This window comes from Pogoniulus pusillus, chromosome 5 (assembly GCF_015220805.1).
Source record: "Pogoniulus pusillus isolate bPogPus1 chromosome 5, bPogPus1.pri, whole genome shotgun sequence".
Lineage (NCBI taxonomy): Eukaryota > Metazoa > Chordata > Aves > Piciformes > Lybiidae > Pogoniulus > Pogoniulus pusillus.
The window spans coordinates 33,913,760-33,933,122 of record NC_087268.1 but is presented as its reverse complement, the minus strand read 5'-3'; the positions used below and the strand labels follow the sequence as shown (position 1 = coordinate 33,933,122).

Genomic DNA, 19,363 nt, shown 5'->3' with positions numbered 1-19,363 from the left:
ATTTATTTTCTTCACTGCCAAACTGATATTTTTAGGTAATATTGTTAGAGTTTTTTAAAAAAAAAAAAAATTATTTTAAAAGTATTTTTTTTAACTGGCTAATAAAAAGTGTTTGAGCCTTTGTGGTGAAGGATGAAAAGATGGAGTATCAGGAAACCTGAGTATTCCATCAGTAATACAGACAGTACTATTGCTTTGCTAATTGTCAGAATTTGAATACATGTCTCTGACTATCTCGTTAGGGATTAATATGACAGATCACTAGCTTGTATTTGAGTCATATTTGAACTAAAGACAGACAGCAGCTAAGGAAAGGTCATATTTTGCAAGAGCACTGCTTGCTGGACAGAGATTGATCATTATTTCTAATGCTGTCCTCTTTGGAATTGCTGATTCTGCTTCTGTACTATCAGAGTAAAACTTGACAGCTGCTAGATGAACTCCTTGATCACCTAAGTCCACTGATCAGAAGAGAAACCTTGTGGAAACTTTGGTTCTTAAGTGGAAGCTGTGGCAGTTACTGTCAATGAATATATAATAAAAATGAGAATTAATAAAGTCAGATGCTATTAGATGTTGTAAAAATAGGCAGCATCAATATAACTATGAATTTATATATGTGATTTCATCATACTTGCCAACTCTAGCTGCAGTGTTTCTGCTGAATGTGCCTGCAGTGTTGGCTCAACTTCTAAAGCTCTTTAAGCAGAGAAACAGAAATCTTTTTTTTACCTTAACTTTGAAACAGAATGCTTTGAAGTTACGTGCATTTTAGGCATCTGGAAAAGCTTGCCCATATATTTTGCATTCATATTTTCAGGATTGTTCTCAATGGGCTAAATTTTGAAGTTTATAGCTTTGCTTCTAAGTCAGGGCAGTGGCACAAACAATGTTGTGAAGAGTTCAAAATTTTCAATTTGCAGCCCAAATTGTAAGCATGGGTAAAGTAGCCTCAAATACCCTTTTCCTTGGATATGGAATCTAGGAACTGTCAGCATATAACTCTTTCCAGAATTTAACGTTTTGATATCCTAGCACAAAAGAGGTTAATTTCATCCAAGATAGACTTTAGTATAAGTGTAGTAATTTGGTAGGGTTTTGGTATTTTGGGGCAAGGGTAAAAAAGTATTGTCATGTGCTCTATGACTGTGCTAGTTTGAAACTAGCTAGAGTGTTTTGGTGAGAAGAACTAGATTACAGGCTGTGAAAGGAAAACAGTGGTGATGTCTACTTCCCTCATAGGCTAGCTGGGATGTGTAAGAACAAGAAATAAAAACACAGATAATTACTTCTGCTGCTGGCAAGCTCTGAGCTGCATCTTACTCTCTAACCTCACCCTCTTTTTTTTTTTTTTTTTTTTCACTAATCCACTTGCTTCCTAACCCCCTGTCTGCATCTCCATTCTTCCTTGGGACTGGGGTAAGGTTGAGAGGGGTAGGGTGAAGGTGAAGGGGTGGTTGAGAGCCCCTCCTGGGGACTCACGTTTCTGGAAGGGGAGTTGTGTTACTGTATTCCTTTTTACCTTGTATATTTCTGTCTATAACTGTATATATTGTAAATATCTGCTTGTATATTGTGCCAGCTCTAAATACAAGCTTCATTCAATTTCCAGAGCTGGCTGAGTCTAGTCTGGGTGATTTCCAAAGTGTGGAGGGGCAGAGAACACCCAAACCATCACAATGACCAGTGTAGAGCAGTAAGGATTCAGAAAATCTCTGGGGCACAGAGCCTGGCTTTACAATCCTAATACCTAGAACCTAATCTCTTTGCATCAATTAATAAAATGGCTTCTGGCTGACTTCCCTGTCATTCACCTCACTTGCTGCTCAAGGAAGACATCTAAAAGCCATTTGGGATATAAATTTTTAAAAATAATGATAGCGATCAAGGACCCAGTAACAAGGTGAGCATAGATTTCTTGATCGGTGACGTACAAGCATACAGCTGTTCAAGGTGTTCAGGTGAAAACGAGGCAGCAGGATGCTCTATTTCACTCATTCTGAACAGTTGTACTTTGATACCATACGCCTTTACAAACACATGTCTACCATTAGTGTTTTGTTCATTGGGGTAGAGATTAAAATTCATTTTCCCTCTCTCTTTCTTCTTTAATGGATCCACCAAGTTGCTGAACTCTGCTCTGTGCTTTACTCTGTTGTGGTGGTTTGGGTGTTACCCCACCCTTCCCCGCACACTTTGGAAATCACCCAGACTAGACTCAGCCTGCTCTGGCAATTGAATGAAGCTTAATATTTACAGCTTAGCTCAATATACAAGCAGATATTTACAGTATATACAGTTATATACAGAGATATACAAGCTAAAAGGTAAGACAGAAACATAACAGCCCTCCCAGAAACCTGAGTCCCCAGGAGGGGCTCCCCACTGCCCTTCCACCTTCTCCCACCCCTCAACCTTACCCTAGACGTTTCCTTGTGCCCCAAGGAAGAATGGAGGGTTGGCCAGGGGAATTAGGAAGCAAGTGAAATTATCAGAGAGACAGAGGGTGAAGTTAAAGAAATGCAGCCCAGAGCCCAGGAAGTGCCTGAGTGATGAATTCCTTATCTGTGTTTATACTCTTGTTCTTACACATCTCAGCAAGCCTATGTGTGAAGTAGACATCACCATTGTTTCACAGCCTGTAATCTAGTTCTTCTCACCAAAACACTCTAGCTAGTTTCAAACTAGCACAGTCATAGAGCACATGACAATACTTTTTTACCCTTGCCCCAAAATGCCAAAACCCTACCAAATTACTACACTTATACTAAAGTCTATCTTGGATGAAATTAACCTCTTTTGTGCTAGGATATCAAAACGTTAAATTCTGGAAAGAGTTATATGCTGACAGTTCCTAGATTCCATATCCAAGGAAAAGGGTATTTGAGGCTACTTTACCCATGCTTACAATTTGGGCTGCAAATTGAAAAACTCCTCATGACATTGTTTGTGCCACTGCCCTGACTTAGAAGCAAAGCTATAACTTTGTGTTAAATGTGTTAATGTTCATGTATCTTGTGTGAGACTCGTCATTGTGTATATGAACTTCCTTTGTCCAGAAGGTTTTTGGCGTTTACTTTTTTATCTCTCTGTCTTTCCTCACTCCCTTTTTTCCCTCTAGAAAACAGGGAAGTTCTAATATTTTATTACAGATAATTTGTGAATTTAAAAAGTGCATCAAAACATTTCAGAGTCTCATGAGTAATGCAGGAGGGCCATTAGTGAGAATGGTGCCCTAAGTAGATTGCAAAGTAATAGATCACCACACTGGCCCTTTTAACTTTATTGTTTGCTGTACAGTAATATCATCAGTCTTCATACAGAGCACTGCTTTAGTATGTGCTATGATACCTTAAATTCTTGCAATAAGAGCAAGATATAATCTGGCCAGTGTTAGAACACAGTATTCCATTATAGTAGACATAATGGTATCAGTTTGTACCTGATGTCAGTCTTGATGTTGTGTAGTTTGTTGCTTCAGACACAGAGGGAAGTGAAGCTCTTTACTGAGCAGGTGGTCAGGTACTGGAGAGGGCTGCCCAGGGAGGCAGTGGAGTCGCCATCCCTGGAGGTGTTTAAAAGGAGAGTGGATGTGCTGCTTGAGGCTATGGTCTAGTGATTAAGGATGCTGGGATGAAGGTTGGACTGGATGATCCTGGTGGTCCTTCCCGACCATAGCAATTCCTGGTGTTGAGGTGCTGTGCTGAGGGATTTGGTTTAGTCAAGGACTTGTCAGTGTGAAACTAATGATTGGACGTGATGATCTTGAAGGTCTTTTCCAATCTAAGAGATTCTGTGATATTTCTGACTAATGATTTTTGAGTATTTTGAAGCAACTAGGTTTGAGGTTACCTTATACCTAAATTTGTAAACATGGTAATCACTAGTTTCTTACGATGAATGAAGGTCTTCCACAAAGGTTTTTACTTGTGAGTTTTAAAATGCCTATGTCTTTGTCATTTTTTGTAATAATTGCATTCTATAAAGACATGTCATGAGTTAACCCCAATGGAAAGGTCAGCCCTATATAGCTGCTCACGCGTTCTTCCTCTAGCAGGGGAAATAAGTGGAAAAACAAAAATTGGGAAAATCAATGGATTGAGGTAAAGGCAGTTTAAGAAGGCAAAGGCCATGTGTTCAAGCAGTGGAAAATAAAATAATTACTACCCTTGGTACAAGAGGAAAACTACAATGTTGTCACCATCATAGAAACATGGTGGGATGACACACAACTGGAATGCTGTAATCAATGGCTACAGACTCTTCAGGAGAGACAGGAGAGGAAGAAGGGGTGGAAGACTGGCCTTATATATTAGGGATGCTCTGAATGTCATGGAAGTAGAGATTAAGGATGATCAGGTTGAGTCCCTATGGGTAAGAATTAGGGGGGAGGCCGACAAGGCTGACATCCTGGCTGGAGTTTGTTATAGACCACCAAGCCAGGAAGAAGAGGTTGATTTATTATTCTTTAAGTAACTGGAGGCCACTTGAAGATCACTTGCCCTTGTTCTTGTGAGTGACTCTAACCTGCAAGATGTCTTCTGGGACTTTAACTCTGCAGAGAAGAGGCAGTCTAGAAGGTCCCTACAGTGTATGGAGGACAACTTCCTAGCTGTTACATGAGTGTACCAGGGTGCAGCCCTGCTGGACCTGCTGTTCACGAATAGAGAGAGACTGATCCCCTAGGGATCAGTGCTGGGCCCCCAGTTCTGTTCAATATCTAATCAGGGGATTGAGTCCAGCATCAGTAAGTTTGCAGATGACACCAAGCTAGGAGCAAATGTCGATCTGTTGCAGGGTAGGAGAGCCCTGCAGAGGGACCTTGACAGGCTGAATGAGTGGGCAGAGGCCAATGGGATGAGATTTAACAAGGCTAAGTGCAGGGTCCCACGCTTTGTCCACAGCAACTTGAAGCAGCACTACAGGCTGGGGACAGAGTGGCTGGAGAGCAGCCAGGAAGAAAGCAACCTGAAGGTACTGGTAGATTGTACTGAAGATGAGCCAGCAGTGTGCCCAGGTGGCCAAGAGAGCCAATGGCATCCTGGCCTGTATCAGGAACAGTGTGGCCAGTAGGACAAGGGAGGTTATTCTTCCCCTGTACTTAGCACCTTGAGTACTGTGTCCAGTTCTGGGCCCCTCAATTCAAGAGAGATGTTGAGATACTGGAACTTGTCCAGAGAAGGGTGACAAAGCTGGTGAAGGGCCTGGAGCACAGACATGTTAGGAGAGGCTGAGGGAGCTGGGGTTGTTTAGCCTGGAGAAGAGGAGGCTCAGGGCTGACCTCATTGCTGTCTACAACTACCTGAAGGGAGGTTGTAGCCAGGTGGGGGTTGGTCTCTCCTGCCAGTCAACCAGCAATAGAACAAGGGGACACAGTCTCAAGTTGTGCCAGGGGAGGTCTAGGCTGGATGTTAGGAGGAATTTGTTGGCAGAGAGAGTGGTTGGCATTGGAATGGACTGCCCAGGGAGGTGGTGGAGTTGCTGTCCTTGGAGATGTTCACGTGGAGACTGACTGAGGCACTTAGTGCCATGGTCTAGTTGACTGGCTAGGGCTGGGTGATAGGTTGGACTGGATAATCTTGGAGGTCTCTTCCAACCTGATTGATTCTATGATTATGCTAATGGCACTGTGTGAGAACTTTGAATTTTCTAATTCAGATGCCAGTTGTCACATGGACAGATGAATTTTGCTGTATAATTTTAAAATATCTTTGTATTCATTAACTACAACTATGTGCTTTTTCTTGCTGCTCTTAGGACCTGTATAAATGCAGTCCAGCTGCCCCACACTCAGAAGTGACTGTGACCCTCCTACTGACTTTTCTTTATGTGATTTTGCAGCTGTTAAGTTCTTTACACTCAGCTCAATCATCGGTGGTACCCCTTTTCTCCTTATCCACATGTCAATATTCTTTACAACCTGAAATGAAACTTCCTAAAGCTCAGTATCCTAGTCAGACTGAGTAATAGTGGGCAGTTAATACTGGTGACATCTGAGAGCAAACACTATGGAAGTGTGCACATAGAATCTTTTTAATATCTTAGTCAGTGGATCTTCCTTTGTTTCCTTAAACCATTTAACATCATGAGTTTCAGTAGAATGAATCCTGCTGTACTCCACAGTAAATGAGAGCAGAATCTGGTCCAGTGTTGATACAGTAAGCCAAAGGGACAGCCTTAGACTATATTGAAAAGTGTTACTTGTGTACAGTTTGTCTAACTATTACAGAGTTCAGAGCCAGGAGAGTTCTCGTTACCCAGACTAATATCACAGTATCACAGTATCACGAAGGTTGGAAGAGACCTCACAGATCATCAAGTCCAACCCTTTACCACAGTGCCCAAGGCTAGACCATGGCACCAAGTGCCACATCCAACCTTGCCTTGAACTGCCCCAGGGACGACGACTCCACCACCCCCCCAGGCAGCCCATTCCAGTGCCCAATGACTCTCTCAGTGAAGAACTTTCTCCTCACCTCCAGCCTAAATCTCCCCTGGCACAGCCTGAGGCTGTGTCCTCTCGTTCTGGTGCTGGGCACCTGAGAGAAGAGAGCAACCTCCCCCTGGCCACAACCACCCCTCAGGTAGTTGTAGACAGCAATAAGGTCACCCCTGAGCCTCCTCTTCTCCAGGCTAAACAACCCCAGCTCCCTCAGCCTCTCCTCGTAGGGCTGTGCTCAAGGCCTCTCACCAGCCTCGTCGCCCTTCTCTGGACACGCTCGAGCATCTCAGTGTCCTTCCTAAACTGGGGGGCCCAGAACTGAACGCAGTACTCGAGGTGTGGTCTAACCAGTGCAGAGTACAGGGGCAGAATGACCTCCCTGCTCCTGCTGACCACACCATTCCTGATGCAGGCCAGGATGCCACTGGCTCTCTTGGCCACCTGGGCACACTGCTGGCTCATGTTCAGGCAGGTATCAATCAGTACCCCCAGATCCCTCTCTGTCTGGCTGCTCTGAGCCACTCCGACCCCAGCCTGTATCTCTGCATGGGGTTGTTGTGGCCAAAGTGCAGCACCCTGCACTTGGAGCTATTGAATGCCATCCCATTGGCCTCTGCCCATCTGTCCAGGCGGTCAAGGTCCCGCTGCAGAGCCCTTCTGCCCTCCAACTAAGTCACATCTGCCCCCAGCTTAGTGTCATCTGCAAACTTGCTGATGACTGACTCGATGCCCTCATCCAGATCATCTATGAAGATGTTAAAGAGGATGGGGCCCAGCACTGATCCCTAAGGGACACCACTAGTGACAGCTGCCAGCTGGATGTGGCACCATTCACCACCACTCTCTGGGTCCGGCCCTCCAGCCAGTTCCTAACCCAGCACAGAGTGTTACCATCCAAGCCATGGGCTGACAGCTTAGCCAGCAGTTTGCTGTGGGGGACAGTGTCAAAGGCCTTGCTGAAGTCCAGATAGACCACATCCACAAGCCTCCCCACATCCACCAAGCGGGTCACCTGATCATAGAAGGAGATCAGGTTAGAAAGGCAGGATCTGCCCTTCCTAAACCCATGCTGGGACCTGAGCTCTTTGCTACCTCCCAGAGTTCAGAAGGCACAAGGGAAGCTCCCACAGAAGAGAGTAGAGATAGATATCGTGATACAGAGAAGCTATTTTGAATTCATGGTTTAAGAAAGTCCTGAATCCTTTCCCCATAATCCAAATGCACCTTGTCTGAGCTACCAGCGAGCACTGTGGGAAGGATTTTATGTACTTCTATTCTTCTTTGTCTGAGGGAAGGTAGCACGGAAAAAGAAAAATAAAAGCGAGGGTGGAAGTAAAGCATCATCTAGGTGTAACATAAATTCAATTCTATTTCTCTTTAATATAAGTTTTTTTTCATTATGCTCTGTTTTTGCTTTCTGCTTCTGCATTATGTGTCTATCTCAATGTATTTCCAAATAAGCTGGGAAATGCTTTCTTGGCAAACAATATGCCTGTGTAGTAGCAACCCCTCCAGGAGACCAAGTGGGAAAATGTACAAGCCTGCTTTGGTGTTTCAGCTGAGTTCTTCCCAGAGAGAGTGATTTGCCACTGGAATGGGCTGCCCAGGGAGGTGGTGGAGTCACCATCCCTGGAGGTGGTCAAGAAGAGACTGGATGAGGCACTTAGTGCCATGGTCTAGATCACTGGATAGGGCTGGGTGATAGGTTGAACTGGATGATCTTGAAAGTCTTTTCCAACCTGGTTGATTCTATGATCACATTTCTGAAAAAGCTTTGTGTATTGTTCAGAAAAAAATCATAAGTCACTTTGCTTTACACAACCTGTCTGCAGTTATTTCAGGCATCTGATTTCAGGCTTTCAAACATAGGACAGGAGCTGTCTTCTGAACATAATTTTTAAGTCATCTCATACTTTCACCCCGTTGTAATACTGTACCTGCAAATCTGTGAACCAGCAGTCCTACATTTGTCCTGTGCCCCTTGAAGGGTGACCTTATATCTTGACCTACTCAAAAGTTGTCCTGCTGGTGAGGCCCAGTGGCCAGTTTCCTGGAGGCCAAATGCACAATACTGCCATAATCACCAAAACTTTTGCTTTATAGTGTGATCTTAAAGAGAGGGATGCATAAGACATCTTCTAATTCCTTGTAGCCTGAGAAGTGAGATGGGACTCAAATTCACAGGGCAGGAGGTGTTCAAGAGAAGACTGGATGAGGTGCTTAGTGCCATGGTCTAGATGACTGGCTATGGCTGGGTGCTAGGTTGGACTGGATGATCCTGGAGGTCTCTTCCAACCTGGTTGATTCTATGAAAGGGCAAAAAATTACCTTCTTGTTTAGTCACTATTTGATTTTCTGCAATTGCAGACTTTTTAGCTTTGGAGGAGGACTTTGAATTTTGACACCCTATTTTTGTTATAGCCACCAGTGTGGAGAATGGAAACTAACTTCGTTATACATACCAGGCCTTACATCAACTCTGTGTTTCACAGGACCAAATTAGCAGACTGATAAAGAAAGTTAAGTTTTACAGCCTGTGCATCCTTCATACAGTAAATAGCAGTGAAGCAGGCATGAAGAAGCAGTTAGCTATAGAGAAGGCCTACTTATATAGAGGTAAGAATAAACATTTACAGAGGTAGAGGCAAGTGTTCGTATGATAGGGCTACTTGACTGATTCTGATGTGTTTCTGAGTTAATGTGACATTTTGGCCAATTTCTTAAATAAATATGTTTTTACATTGCTTTATCAAGATAGAATGGAAATGTCAGCTTTAAGTAAGATAATGCAAATTTATTGTTATGCAAATCTTTAGCAGGTGTGAATTCATTTATTATTTGCATAACCGCATCCACTAATCCCATGAGCAGGACTATGATTTATAATGTATTTATTATTCTGCTACCACACTGTCTACCACACTGTCTGAGATGAGGAAACCCCTGCTTAATTGCATGAAGTATATGAATAAATATTCTAGGATTAAGACACACATATCATCATTATTTCTTTCCAGAAGCTAAAATTCAGATATCTTAAACTTTTCAAAGGGAGGGAAAACATGGAATCATAGAATCAACCAGGTTGGAAGAGACCTCCAAGATCATCCAGTCCAACCTAGCACCCAGCCCTATCCAGTCATCTAGACCATGGCACCAAGTGCCTCATCCAGTCTTTGCTTGAACACCTCCAGGGACGGTGACTCCACCACCTCCCTGGGCAGCCCATTCCAATAGGAAATCATTCTCTCTGGTTTACATAACACAAGCCCATAAAGTTTAGGGAGGAAAAAAAAGTAATAAATCCTTTCAGGTCATTTGTCACCAAGTAGTATATTTATCTCAGTAATTGTTTTAGTTTTTATTCCGTCTAAATTCAAATATTGCAAACGACCATTTCTTAGGCAAAGGCATTCTGATCCCGTGGTTTTCATAGCCCTGATTTCTTTCTCAAAAGTCTGTACTAAGCTCCACATGGGGCCAGTGGCTGATCCACCTGCAAATCACTGCTGAAAGTTTTTCTGGGTGTTTTCCTCTTTAATTTTTATTCCTTATTTTGCTATTTTCTCCCATTTACGTGCCATTTATGTAGCTCTGTTTTCCATTTCCCATAGGTATGATAAAAGCTGCTATGTATGCCCCTATACCTCTTTATATAGGAAGTGAACTTATGATGGTTGAAGTGGAAAATCAGAAAGCTTCACTGGTCGAAAACTTTCTGTCCTCCAGTGCAGTAGTGGTAAAACTATGATACCTGGTCAGTTTGCAGTAAGATCACCTTTACCATTATCACTTCCCAGGTTTCTCTCTGTCAGCAAGTGTGTGTGCCAGATGAACCTAGAGAGAGTAAAACTGCTTGCAGTTTTTCCAAAATTACTCTGATTTTATTTTCTCCTTTACCACTTTTTGATCTGCAGATCAAACCATTTAATCCTCTAGTGCTTGATGTCAACGAGGATACTTAAGAAAACCTGACACTGGTATGGTGGGCAGGTATTCTAAAGTTTTGGCACATTGACATGTATACTTATTCACTCTTTCAAATCTATAAGGTGAATTGCACTTTATGCTCACATCTACACCAGTCTGAATTATCTCGGTAAGTGTGATGGTTTGGGTGTTCCCTGCCCCCCCACGCTTTGGAAATCACCCAGACTAAACTCAGCCGGCTCTGGAAATGGAATGAAGCTTATTATTTACAGCTTAGCAGAATATTCAAGCAGCTATTTACAGTATATACAGTTATATACAGAAATGTGCAAGGTAAAAGTTAACATAGAAACACAACTCCCCTCCCAGAAACCTGAGTCCCCAGGAAGGGCTTCCAACCGCCCTTCCCCCTACCCCTCTCAACCTTACCCCAGTCACAAGGAAGAATAGAGGTTTGGCCAGGGGGTTAGGAAGCAAAGTGGATCAGTCAGAGAAATGGAGGGTGAGGTTAGAGAGAGAGACGCAGCTCGGAGCTCCCCAGCAGAAGTGAGTGCCTTATCTATGTTTTGATTCTTCTTCTTGTATCTCTCAGTAAACCTATGAGTGAAGTAGACATCACCATTGTTTCCCTTTCACAGCCTGTAATCTAGTCCTCACCAAAACATTCTTGCTAGCTTCAAACTAGTACAGTAAGTCTTAACAGCCTTAATGCAAAATGTGTTTCACCTAGAGGTGAACCTTGTAGTCTTCCCACGTTGTCCTTTTGTACTCCTATTAAAAGAAGGCCAAAAGGCAGTCTGTTTGTCTTCTGTTGTTTGCAAATACATCTTTTTCTTCTCCGCATCCAAAGATTTATTGTATCAAAGATTTTGAATATCTGCTGTAGTTGCTCATATTTATGCTATGTAATTAGATACCTATGGCATGTATATAGTGTAGAGATTGGCAGAATCACTTTTCTCTTCTTGAAAACTAATAATCTATTTCCCCTTCTCTAATTATCTGGAAATTCCCACGTTTCTCATATTTCAAAAATAATTTGGTTATTCCTTCAAGAAAAAGATAGTTTGACACAGGGAAGTGGAATGAGTGTGTGGCCTTTATATGCACAAAACATTCATTCTTTGGTACCAACTGCTTCTGTATGGCTTCTATTACTTGAAAAATCTTCAGACATCCTTTTTGGTTTTTTTTAATATGAACATAAGTTGCACTCCTCTGTAGATAGGTCTTCTAGATAATTTCAGCTTTCACTTGCTAGATTTTCAAATGCCAACTGTGCCTAACTTCTTCTCCCTATCCTCTCCTAATTAAAAACAACAACCACCCAAGCAAAAAAAAGCCCCAAAACCCAAAAATCCTGGGTTATGAGCACATAGTGACAACCTTTGCAAACCAAGTTGATTTCTCTGGAGTTTTTAATAGACATAATAATTTATAGAATTTTAGAAGAGGAAAAAAAGAAGATCTAACAAGATAGTACCAAACTGATTTTACTCTGTTGTAATGACAATTTTTATATTTCTTCTAGCAGAAATGCTGGATACAGGTTAATTTTTGCTACAACCTTTTATTCACTACCTTTTGTATAGATCTTACTAAATAATTTTGTTTTGCTTTGGCAAACATTGTGGTAGACAAAAAGAAAGAGAAAATGAAACTGCAGCATGATGAATTACACTGACAGGTCAGATTAGCTTTCACAGTATCACAGATTAGCTTTCCTCACATAAACTGTGTTTGGATGTTTAAAAGTTAAAGCTACATTACTTAGCACTCCTAAAAAGCAGTTATGTGCCAGCCATACGTCTTATTTTCTTAGGTAGGAGAGAGAAAGGAGTGAAAGAATAGCAGCAAACAAACAAAATGTAGCTCCAAGGCTTCAGTTCAAAAGCATTTATGTGGTTTAAGCTGTTGATTTGGAGCTGCTTGGTTTTGTGCCCTTTGTACTTACTGTTCTTTCCATTAGTACTTTCTATCGTGTTGATGTACTATTGAAATTCAGTGTGTGGTGTTTATTCCAATGCTTGAAGGTTTGCTGTGCATACAGAACTGGGAGTACAGCCCTACAGCCTATTTGTGCACACTCCATGTAAATCAAATAGTGTGCTGTGCCATAGAATATTCCTGTGGGTTACTGTGCCATAACCTGAAACGGAGAATATTCTGTCTCAGGAAGAAATAGCCTGCTTGTCAGTTGTGCACTTAGGGAAGTGAGGGAGAAAATGATTGAATAACATCCTTATCTGTGAAGACCCAGGAGAACTGAGTTACCCATATTCACAAGCTACCTGGACATGTTTGCAGTAATATCTAGGCCAAGCAAACAAAACATATGCTTGGTGAAGAGCTTCATTCAGATGCAAAGGGAGATCAAAGCACAACTTCTGCAACATCAGAGAATCCTGGTCAGTCTGTATATGCTCACAGTGCTAGCTGTCTAGCCAGGAGGTCTTCTGTTTAGGTTTAAAAATCGCAAGATAGGCTAGAGGGGATGGTAGGGCCAAAACTGAAGAAAAATTGAACATTTCTCACACTCATTTCCTGTGGAGTGATGCTGGGGAGAGCTCTGCTGGTGATAGTATTCCCCATCTCAACTTGTAACTGGAAGTGTCTTATTTATTTCCTAATCAACACTGCATTACTCTTGACATGGTGGTGGAGAGGCATTGATTGAATTTAGCCTTTACATCTTCCTAGTTTGTATTTTTATTTGGATCCCTTAGTAAATAAGTTGTTCTGGCTAGGCCAAGAAATACTGAGTTTTATCATCTTCTTGGCTTGTCTAGGAGAAAGATTCACTTTGTCTGATATTAGATATCTGTGCTGGAGATGGGAACATAGTTTATGCTCAGTGGAGCAAAATGGGGATCTTACAGTATGCAGTTCCTCTGACCTATTTTAAGCATCAGTACTGCAGAATGTGTATGACCCCTAAATATTGTTTTCTACTGACCCTTCAGAAAGTCCAGACAAATAACTCATCAATCCAAGTTTAGCTGAAGTGTATTTCACCTGATTAAAGATTTATCATTTAGCAAGGCAGTGCTGAGTATGCTCACTGGGTTCTTCAGGATCCTCTCTGAAGCCTTACACATACACTCTGCATTATTTACCTGGGGCAGAATGTATGACCTGTCAGTGAGAAATAGCCTTGCATTATAGCTGGTGAAAGGCCTGGAACACAAACCCTATGAGGAGAGGCTGAAGGAGCTGAGGTTGTTTAGCCTGGAGAAGAGGAGGCTCAGGGGGGACCTCATTGCTGTCTACAACTACCTGAAGGGAGGCTGTAGCCAGGTGGGGGTTGGTCTCTTCTCCCAGGCAGCCAGCAATAGAGCAAGGGGACACAGTCTCAAGTTGTGCCAGGGGAAGTATAGGCTGGATGTTGGGAGGAAGTTCTTGCCAGAGAGAGTTATTTGCCATTGGAATGGGCTGCCCAAGGAGGTGGTGGAGACACCATCCCTAGAGGTCTTCAAGAAAGGACTGTCTGAGGCACTTAGTGCCATGGTCTAGGTGACTGGCTAGGGCTGGGTGCTAGGTTGGACTGGATGATCTTGGAAGTCTCTTCCAACCTGGTTGCTTCTATGATTCTATTTAGTTGGGTCTGTTCATTCGCTTCTGAGTGAACTAAGGCCACCATGGTAGGATAAGAATTCTCTGCTAAGGAAGTTTCAAAGCCTTACCCAATTACATTTTCCCAGAAGGAGGCCCTGTTGTTTGCAGGTAACTCAAGTTGATCTATACAAGCCTGTACCATGCATTCTTTAATTTTTATTACTGTTTTCCATGATATAGTGAATTTGAAAAGTAATGTACATGTTCTTTTGCTGTTCTTGAGACCATGAAAGGTATACATCTAAGAGGACAGTAAATTACTGTCTAAAAGGTAACACAAGCACAGCTCACAGTAGAAGACATCTGATACACTAAAGCTATGTCCTTGTGCATTTTGATATTAATGTCTCGCTTAAATGTTTTACAACTTTCTTCTTTATATGTTAATTTATTATTAGTTTTATTTTGCTTGCTTTTTAACTTATTTTTTTTTTTACTGAGAGTAATATAAAATTTAAAATAATTTTAAAAAACCAAAGGTCCCCAAGCCAAAGCTGTAGTGTTTAGTTATCTCCCCAAAAGGAAAAAAAAATGTAAAGAGTTTAAATATTTTAATTCATTTAAAAATGAGTAAAAAAATTAGACCATCGCCTTTGTCCAGGACAAATTTGGGCTGCCACCAGTAAATGTGTTCTGCTCATTCTGGGGACAGAGTGGCTGGAGAGCAGCCAGGAAGAAAGGGACCTGGGGGTACTGGTAGAGAGTAGGCTGAAGATGAGCCAGCAGTGTGTCCAGGTGGCCAAGAGAGCCAATGGCATCCTGGCCTGGATAAGGCACAGTGTGGCCAGTAGGATGAGGGAAGTCACTCTTCCCCTGTACTCAGCACTGGTTAGTCCACACCATGAGTACTGTATCCAGTTCTGGGCTCCTCAATTCAAGAGAATTATTGAGGTGCTGGAGCATGTCCAGAGAAGGACGATGAAGCTGGTGAGATGCCTGGAACACAAACCCTATAAGGAGAGGCTGAGGGAGCTGGGGTTGTTTAGCCTGGAGAAGAGGAGGCTCAGGGGGGACCTCATTGCTGTCTACAACTACCTGAAGAGAGTTTGTAGCCATGTGGGGGTTGATCTCTTCTCCCAGACAACCAGCAACAGAACAAAGTAACACAATCTCAAGTTGTGCTGGTGGAGGTCTAGGCTGGATGTTAGGAAGTTGTTGGCAGAGTAATTGCCATTGGAATGGGCTGCCCAGGGAGGTGGTGGAGTCACTGTCCCTGGACGTCTTCAAGTGAAGACTGGATGAGGCACTTGGTGCCATGGTCTGGTTGACTGGATAGAACTGGGTGCTAGGTTGGACTGGATGATCTTGGAGGTCTCTTCCAACCTGGCTGATTCTATGATTCCCACTTAACCTATTCCCATTACTTTCCTGGTGCTAATACTGGTGTTTGTAAAACTGGGCTGATGTGGCCGTTTGAGCTAGATTTCTACTTCAAACATAGTGGAGAGGTGAACATTCTAGGGATAGGCCATATGATGGCAACAATGGATAAGTTAATATCATTTCATTGGAGAGCTTTATGCCTAGAAGCACAGCTTGCACCTGCCCCTTGCTGCTTCTGCCGCTTCAGCTGCACCCATTGCTATCTTCCCCCACTGCTGTTTTGGCTGCTGCTGCTTTTACTGCTTTACTGCCACTTGACGCCTCCCCCATCTTCCTCAAGGTTATTATATTTCTCTAGAATTTTATTTCTCCTTATACTGTTATGTTTAAACTACAAGAAATACTATTTCATTTTTCCTTGACTTCTCAAAAAAAAAAATCCATGTTTTGGTGAGTTTATCCTACTGGGATCCCCCCTAACCTGGGACAGCTGAGAATCAAAGCAGGGTACCATTCTGTCTGGAAAATAGGTACAGGATTTATGTTGTTTTTGTTTAAACAGTCATATAAAAATTATTGAGCTAAGATAGCAGATGATGACACCAGGCCTAAAAGTGCTTTTTCATCCTAACTGCTTAGATAACCAGTGTATTTGAAAAAGATTGACAGGAGTAATAAGAAAGTTCTCTTAATCCCTCTGTCATTTACTCTGCAGATAAGTAAATCAGTCTGACCTACAAGTAGACCTAAAGGTGAGATTCACTTTTAGATGCAAGCATCCAGACTGGACTTCTCTTGTGAGTCCATCTGTGGTCAGTAAAGAAAGGCACCTCCAGGGGGCAATCTCTTCTCATTTTAACAAACAGAGTGCCTGGAACAAGTCCCCTTATGGAAGCACCTGCTTTCACAGCCTGCCTTCAGAACAAGACCACTAACTCAGGCTAGGAGTGCGACTGTTCAGTGTCTAACATACAGAAAGGTAGACCATCTTCCACAAGACTTGCTGTGTTCACAGAACAAGTTCATCACAGAATTACATTTCCCACTTTCTCTATTGCCAAAACCATTAGCCCAATCTTTTTTTTTTCTTTTTTTTTTTTTCCCTGAGACAGAACTTGCTCTAATAGATAGAACAGAACTCTTATCTCTAATTAAAGTTCAAGAATAGTGGGGTTGCATTTCAGAGACTCTGAAAAATGAGAGAAAAATGGGTCATTTTTGTCTGGCCTCCTGTATAATAGATGTTGTAAATATAATGTTTGCATATCCTTGTTTCAAATCCTGGGATTTGCATGAATGTAAAGTAAATCTGATCCAAACCTAGAATTTAAACCTCTTAAATTCGATTTTGATACAGGAATGAAATGTATTTCTTTGGGTTTCTGCTTTGAGTGAGTTTCAGGCTGACCACTTCCACAGTTACTTCTTCATGCATTGTGGCTGCTGAGTCATCTTTATCTCAGTCAGCAGTTGCTAAGCTTTCCAGCAGCTGTCTCTCTAACACCTCTGAGTCTTCGTGATTTCTAAGAAAATCCAGTTGATGCAAGTATGGAAACAAGGTGGCCCAAGCCTAAATAGCAGTCTGTAAAATTAATAGCTCCATGATCACGCAGCTAGTTGAGCTATTGAGGAAGCTGGAACCACAGTTTTCTTCTGCCCATCTGGAGTGTTAGACTAACTAAATGGATCTCTGTTGAAGTTTTGAACTCTTCCAACCAGCATTCCTCCAAACAATTTTGGGCACAATTTGGTGTTTAGGTGTGCTAGTTTGAAGCTAGCTAGAATGTTTTGGTGAGAAGAACTAGATCACAGGCTGTGAAAGGAAAACAAGGCTGATGTCCACTTCCCTCAGAAGTCTCGCTAGGGAGTTCGGGAAGAAGAAATGAAAGCATTAGATAACTCTCTCGCCGTTTTGTCTCTCTGCTTTGGGCTGCTGACTGAGCTGCATCTCCCTAACCTCACCTTCTATTTGGCCTAACCCACCTTTGCTTCTTAACCTCTTGGCCGAACCTCTATTCTTCCTTAGGACTGGGGTGAGGTTGAGAGGGGCAGGGGGAAGGTGCAGGGGTGGTTGAGAGCCCCTCCTGGGGACTCAGGTTTCTGGGAGGGGAGTTGTGTTTCTGTATTACCTTTTACCTTGTATATTTCTGTATACAACTGTATATACTGTAAATATCTGCTTGTATATTGTGCTAACTGTAAATAAATAGCTTCATTTATATTCCCAGAGTCAGCTGAGACTAGTCTGGGTGATTTCCAAAGTGTGGGGGGGGGGGGGGAACACTCAAATCATCACATTAAGACAGGTTAGTGACCAGTCCCACAAGGCAACCTTCATGTGGCTACAGTCTGCTGGAAGGTGACAAAGCTTGACAGAACATAGGAGAATAATTTATAAAATAGCAGGCTGGGGTTTGCAAATGGTTACTGTGCCAGGGACATAATCCCTCTCACATTTCGTTCACTGATACAGACTTAGTCATGGAGTCCTCAGTAGGAATGCTACCAGTCCAAGAAACACATCCAGACTGCCAGAGCTGAGATACTCAAGGATCTGTGGAGCTGAAAGAACTAGAAGTCTAGGTGCAATTGACCTTAGAGCAATTTACCTGCAAATGTTGCTCCAGAGTTACTATGGCTCCTGGGACCATTGATGACCCTGTAGTCATTCCAGCCCTGCAGCTTTGCCTACCATGGTCTGTATGAGTGGTCTCATAACACAGGTTTGGGGTAGCACCAGAGCTGTGGACAAATTCAACTGTTATGGGACCAAATAAATACAATCTCAGAAAATGTAGGCATCATACAAACTTCAGAACTTGCAAGAAGCCATTTAATATCTAGATTTTTCTGTCTTTGAAGATACATGATGCTGTAATCAAATCTCCTCTTGAAGAGTTCTTCTTAATCAATAGTATAAACTGATAAAGTTGCTTAAAGTCTGTTTGTTAGGAGATATTTTGTTCAAAAGAAAGAAAAAAGTATTTCAGACTGATGGAAAATATTTTTATCAGTCACTTTCCTGAATAGGTGTGTCATGTGACACATATTGGACAAATAGTTTCCTCCTTTCAGTGACCTAGTTCAGTACCAATGAAATCAGTTGTTGAGGCTTTGCATTATTTCTGCATTGTTTTTCAGTGAGACATCTAAAGAACTGACATGAAGCACATCTGGGTTTCAGGCATCACTTGTCCTGCACTGTTATTAACCAAGGTCATGTGTAATAATATGCAAGATTTAAAGTGATTCTTCATCTTGTTTTCTTCATCCTTAGCAGAATGCTGTGCTTGAACTTTGGATGCCAAAGATTTGAGAGTCAAAGGGAAGCTGACAGCTTCTGCAAAGATGTCAGCCAGGCCAACATTCAACTAACTACTTCTGCTGATTTTTCTAGGTATAAAGATTTGGCTGATACAGCAGCAGGAGAGAAGAAGAAGTTGTCTGCCAAAGAGAGATGTCGTCTTGTTCTTCAGCAGTGTAAATTACAAGGCTGGCAGGTTTGTGATCTACAAAGCAATTAAAACATCATTCTTTAAACAAGATAGCTGAGTCATTTCCATTGTGGCAAGCCAGCAGATCCTTTGCAACAGTACATTCTTTTGACATTTAATATATGCTGTGGGATGGAATTGAACTGATTTTCTGAGTTTTCTAGCACATGAATAACTGCGATCATTGTGTCAAAAAGTCAGTGGTTTCTTGTGGGAAGGACAAGATTGTGCACTGCAGATTTGCATCCAGGTTTTTAAAGGCATCTGATGTACACATTTTAGTGGTTGAATGGCTTCTGGATTACAGAAAATCCCTGCACCTTTTATTTATGTAAAATCTTGTACTAAATGCTCTACTGTCATAATAGGGGAGACTGAAAACAACTCCTTAAGACTTCTCATCTAGTCATTGTCTTTGTAAGCACGAGCATGCTGATGCAGTGATAAGCAAAAGTACCTAGGGCTGCTGCACATCAAGTAGAGTTAAAAAAAAATTAAAGCCAAACACTTCTCTGAAAGCTCTCAACTTCCTATCCCATCTCGACTTTATATCCTATCT

The 19,363-nt window shown here is 42.1% G+C and overlaps 1 protein-coding gene across 4 annotated transcripts in view; it reads left to right on the top strand.

Moving 5' to 3' along the window:
* Positions 1–19,363, top strand: part of MYO16 (myosin XVI) — a 438,909-nt gene that overhangs the window by 350,431 nt on the left and 69,115 nt on the right. For all 4 annotated transcript variants that reach the window (XM_064143768.1, XM_064143767.1, XM_064143769.1 and 1 more), the window contains one exon: positions 18,708–18,810. In XM_064143768.1, coding sequence (XP_063999838.1) covers positions 18,708–18,810 — 103 coding nt within the window. The remainder of the gene's footprint in view (positions 1–18,707; positions 18,811–19,363) is intronic.